Genomic DNA, 5,142 nt, shown 5'->3' with positions numbered 1-5,142 from the left:
TGCCCAGGGTTTATGGTGCTGCAGAGAGTCTATTATATAGTGCCGAAAACGTAATGTAATGTGAAAGTGATACAGTCTGTCCTTTTTTGTTTTCATGTACCGAACACCAAGTAGGTAAGCTTACAAATAACAAGTCAGTTTCTTTTTTCTTGGCTTCAAGAGTGATGGTGGATAAGCCCATCACCAGTGTCTCTGCTTTGTCTGGGTTCCGAATTCCCATCTCCGGTGCTTGGAATTTGTATGTTTCTTACAAAAATCAAGTAACGTGTCAAGTGGTCTAAGCTCCATTGCGCGGCATCTAGTAGAGTGTTCGCATCCATTGGACCACGACGCTGTATTATTGCTTGCGAGAGCTAATAGGCGTCACGCTTATGCCGGTGCCATCGACTTCAAGTTTGCCCTAGAAACGCGAAGCCAGCAAACATTTTGTGCGCCACAGATGTATAAAAGATCCTTTTGACTACCATAATTTATGCATTTTAAGTATCCTGCTATGTTTCTGTCTTAATTATACTTGTGAGCCTGTTAAAACACATATCAATTTTCATATCCGGCTTCGTGCTGAGCAATCAAGCTTCACTGAGCCGGGAAGATCGACGGCACGCTTTGCACGGTGCCGCGGTCCGTTGTGTAGGTCTCACTCCGCAATTTGACACGAAGAACTCAAGCCCTCGCAAAGAAACCAGCAACTGCAACCATGGCCATCGGCAAGTCTCTTTTCCGCAAGCCTGTACACGACGTCGAGGTGCCTAAGCACAAGGGACTTGCGCTCCTTGGCTTAGGGCGCCACCACCACAAGTCCGATGTGACAGTGAAAAACACCCCTTCGTCGCACCGTGTGACCCGCAAACACAAGCGCAGCTACACTGGCCGCCAGCAGCCGCAGATCGAGTGTGGCTGCAACAACAGCGAAGAGCAGCCGCATAAGCATGCAAATTCCTCAGTCTATGACCGCTGCCTCAGCGATGCCATGACCCTCAAAGAGCGCCTCCGCCGTGACAGCTCCAAGCCCGCCACACGATTCCGCCTCGCGGTCATGAAGCGCGTGGTCGTGCCGCCTGTGTCTATCCCGAAGTCGATCGCCGAGCACCGTGGCAGCAAAGACATCGTGGGCGGATGCCGTGTGCCATTCACGCGCTGCATGTGGGAAACCGAGAAGATGCGCCAGCAACTCGTGCTACGTCGGCTGTATATGCTCCCGATCCTGCGCGAGGAAGCTAGTCTCGAAGCGTAAATGGCTCACTCCTACTTAACAAGAAACACTAGTGTAAATATTAAACAAATACAAAGAAATCTATGAAGAAATGACTCTGAAGCTTTGTTGCATTTCGATTGTGTGTATTACCTGGTGGTACGGCGACGTAGCTTGGGACTACAGGTGAATTTAGTTCATGGAGCTGATAAATGTAGCCATTGGCCCAGTGACTGGGAGTGTTTCTGTAAGTACCGGTAGTTTCCACTCGGGTGCAATTGCTTAAGCACAACTGGAAAACGCGTGTCCATGCTAAAAAAAACTCGCAAGAGCTGCGCCGCACAGAAAATATCGTAAATGCGAAACATTGTTTACTGTACTGCCCGTCGTCAGAATCGAATATCCAGGGAGAGTGTGGTCTCAAACGTCGGGAATCGGTTGCCAACGGTACGTATCCATACCACAAATCGGCTCTCCCATAGAACACGCCCGCTTTTAAGAAATAGTTTTCTAAATTAAAGAACACCTCATTTGACGAACTAGATTTATTCATTTCTAATTAGCTGACTTGGGTGGTGCGTCCGCTTGCGATCTCATGGCGGCGTCGCGACCTGGACCTGTCTGTGGCGCTGCGCTCGATGGTATTCGTGAACGAGACGGTATCGTTGCCGCCGAGGCAGTTGGTGTCTGTGGCTTTGGATCGCGCGTCTGCGTTGCTGGTCGGCGCTCTGGACGTGCAGAGCGTGAGCATGGCTAGCCTGGCAGTTCCTCGTTGGAGCGATTTCGTGCTGCTGCACCGCGTGAAGAACGGTGGTGAATGGAAAGTGTCGGGCAAGTTGCAGTCGAGCGATGCGAGGTGGCTGAAGACTGCGGAGGTGGTTCTGGCGCCGCGCACGGCCAAGTCTCAGGCTAGCCAAGTCTCAGGCTGTGACGGTGTAAACGAACGTGACACTGGTGGACGCGGTGTCGTCGCAATCCGTGGTGGTGGAGGTCTCTCACTTGGTCCGGAGCATACCGGACCCTCGGTCTCTGGTGTCGACTGCACTGCTGCAGCCGATCGTGGTGGAGAACCGGGAGGACGAGCCTGCGTTGGTTTCGATGGCGGACTTGGGCGCGTTGGTCCGCCAACGCGACTGCAAAATGAGTTAAACTGTGTGCCAGTGGGGGCTGTAGCGGGCGTATTTTCAATTCGTATACTAAAACGAAGTGTAGTGGTTACGGGGTAGTGTTCAATTGGGCGGGAAAGCGGGCGTGAGTCTCGCACCAAGCCAATAATGTGGTACACACATGTAACATTGTTTGTTCAGATTTAATTTTATTTTCAGATTTAGAATTAATCTGTCAGATTTAGAAAAGCGGGTGTGTTCTATGGGAGAGCCCACAAATCGGCTGTCCGAGTCGGACACGGTGGATTCAATCCAGCTCGCCTCTTGTCTGGTGCAAATGCTCTTGTGTCAATAAATATCCTTGGTAAATCGAACAGGATAGTACTGTATCTCGTTTCAAGCGTCGATGCCGGGCCATGGAATTGATCCGTGGCGTCAGCTTTGACAAATGCGACAGTCTTCGCAATAGACGAGTCGAGGAACGAGTGGAGGCAAAAGACAAAAACACCACAGCCTCAAGTGCAGTCCCTCCTTCCTCGTCTGCCTACACAACCACTTTCGAAGCAAACGTCGCGATTAAACCGATTTAGGATCGTCATGGCCATCCCCAAGCCATTGGCACACGCGCCTATCGTCAAACATGAGCCTCCCCAGCACAAGCGAGGCCGTAGTCTGGTGTTCCTGGCCCACCACGGTGGCATTGACCTGACCCAGGCTCCAACGACAACCCGGCATGCTAAGCACAAGCACCATAAACACAAACACTGCCATCACTCCGACCACAAACACCACCGGCATCGCACGTCGGTGTCGGCCACGCCTGTGTACGACCAGTGCCTCGAGGAAGCGATGAAGCTCAAAACGCGCATTCTCGTCGAGCACCGGGAGCGTCCCACGCGGTTCAGGTTGAGCGTCATGAAGCGCGTTGTCATTCCGCCCGTCAACATTCCGAAGAAGCTCGCGGTGCGACGAGGAAGCAAAGACCTCGTATCTGGCAAGCGCGTGCCGTTCACAAAGGCCATGTGGGAGACCCAGAAGCGGACATACAGCAAGACGCACGGCCTACCCGTCATCCACGAGCGATAGCAGCAAGCAAAATGATTTATCTATTCAATAGATTCACTAGAATGCATGCACCTGATACTCTAAACTTTTAGGGAGTCCTTCTTCCGCGTTGTCAACCGTGATCACTTCCACTTTTTCACTCTTTCACATTTCACTGAAATTTCACGTGAATCTATTGCCCTCATTGAGCTCGCCCGAGCAGTTGGTTGACAATGCGGTACGAGAAGCAAGTGAGAGCGGATGGTGCCGTACTCCTGGACGACGGCAGATGGTACATTGAAATACAGCGAGTCGCGCAACAAACAGCAATTGAGTTTCTCAGCCGCTCACTTTGATCGGTTCAGACGCCCCGACGGGTTCTAATTCCGAGTACAGTGGTCTTGTTGAAGAGTCTTTGCGGTACTTCGACACGAGTGGGTTCTCATTCAAGACTTCTCCGGCGGCGAAGCGTGTGGCAGCATATCCGACGGCGCCATCGATCGTACGATCCGGAAGGGGCGTTGAAAACGGACTCTACATTTCCAATTTGGTGCTGCGTGTGGGGCAATGACGATACCGGTTTTGGCTAGTGTAGAGGTGGTAGCTCGTCACTTCGACGCGCTCGGTGCACTCGAACACGTAGAGCGGAGCATCAGCGACTTCAGCGACTATTCCAAATTCTGGACCATGACTAGAGCGGCTGCTGTCGGAAATATTGTGCTGCTGCGACGTCTGCACGCTGCTGGAGGCAATACGAAGGACACTTTCTCCACACGTGACGTCGAGCGAGCGATCGAGCTGGCGGCGACGAGCGGACACCTTGAAGTTGTGCAATTTCTGCATTCCAGCTACCCCCAACGCGGCAGGACGTGGTGTCTGGAGCTCGCGGCCTCGAACGGCCAGCTGGACGTGTTGAAATGGCTTCACGAGCATGGTGATGGCAAAGATTGCCTCACCATGTCGGCTTTCGACGATGCTGCGGAGAACGGACACCTCGAGGTGGTCAAGTGGATGCACGAGAACCGGTCGGAGGGTTGTACGACGCGCGCAATGGACTGCGCTGCACGCAGTGGGAGATTCGACATCCTGAAATGGCTACACGAGCATCGACAAGAAGGATGCACCACACAAGCGATGGATTGGGCGGCGCGAGCGGGGCATCTGGAGGTGGTACAGTGGCTGCACTTGAATCGACGTGAAGGATGTTCCACCATGGCGATCGACGCCGCAGCTTCCAATGGCCACCTGGAGCTTGTACAGTGGCTCCACGAACACTGCAGCATGACCTGCTCCTGTTTCGCTTACACGGTGGCTGCAGAACGAGGCCACCACCACGTGCTGGAATGGATCGGACAGACCGAGCACAACAATGATAGCTGAACTGCAAGCTGCTGCAGCAGCGACTACAGCTAAAGCTTTTAATCTGCATGTTTGTATCCTAATGAAGTCAATCTACATGCTCGAAGCTGAACTCGTCGTTGTCAGTGAGAGGCTGTAAAGGCGATAGGAAACCAGCAGACGCTGTTAAGACGCCACTGCAAAACCCAAACTTCAAGTACCCTTGTAGTCTTCTTCGACGCCGACCTTAAAAATAATAGTCAATAGCACTGGCAATAAAGGGGAAATACTCGCTTAGCCTTCGAATACTGAGAAATGAGCACGTAGAACCTGCAGCTGCAATTGCATACCGGTGCCGGTATCCACGCTACATGTACCGGTATATCCTTTATAATCTTGATTACGAAGTTTATTCCCGCCTTAACAAGCAACATTCTCATCACGCAACTTACCACCACAACT

At 52.2% G+C, this 5,142-nt stretch overlaps 3 protein-coding genes across 3 annotated transcripts; all 3 read left to right on the top strand.

The window, feature by feature from the left end:
* Positions 1–697: 697 nt before the first annotated feature.
* PITG_09183 (uncharacterized protein) lies at positions 698–1,234 on the top strand (the record flags this gene model as incomplete). The annotated part of the gene is made up of 1 exon (XM_002903441.1): positions 698–1,234. One exon carries the CDS (start codon positions 698–700, stop codon positions 1,232–1,234), a length of 537 nt encoding a protein of 178 aa, XP_002903487.1.
* A 1,661-nt stretch (positions 1,235–2,895) lies between these two features.
* On the top strand, positions 2,896–3,384 carry PITG_09182 (uncharacterized protein; the record flags this gene model as incomplete). The annotated part of the gene is made up of 1 exon (XM_002903440.1): positions 2,896–3,384. The coding sequence occupies one exon, from the start codon at positions 2,896–2,898 to the stop codon at positions 3,382–3,384; it is 489 nt and encodes a 162-aa protein (XP_002903486.1).
* A 271-nt stretch (positions 3,385–3,655) lies between these two features.
* Positions 3,656–4,722, top strand: PITG_09181 (uncharacterized protein; the record flags this gene model as incomplete). Its single annotated transcript, XM_002903439.1, has 1 exon — positions 3,656–4,722. The coding sequence occupies one exon, from the start codon at positions 3,910–3,912 to the stop codon at positions 4,720–4,722; it is 813 nt and encodes a 270-aa protein (XP_002903485.1).
* Positions 4,723–5,142: the final 420 nt, after the last annotated feature.

This window comes from Phytophthora infestans, genomic scaffold, assembly GCF_000142945.1.
Source record: "Phytophthora infestans T30-4 supercont1.14 genomic scaffold, whole genome shotgun sequence".
NCBI classification, from domain to species: domain Eukaryota; phylum Oomycota; class Peronosporomycetes; order Peronosporales; family Peronosporaceae; genus Phytophthora; species Phytophthora infestans.
The sequence above is the reverse complement of the archived record's forward strand: the minus strand, read 5'-3'. Positions and strand labels throughout refer to the sequence as shown.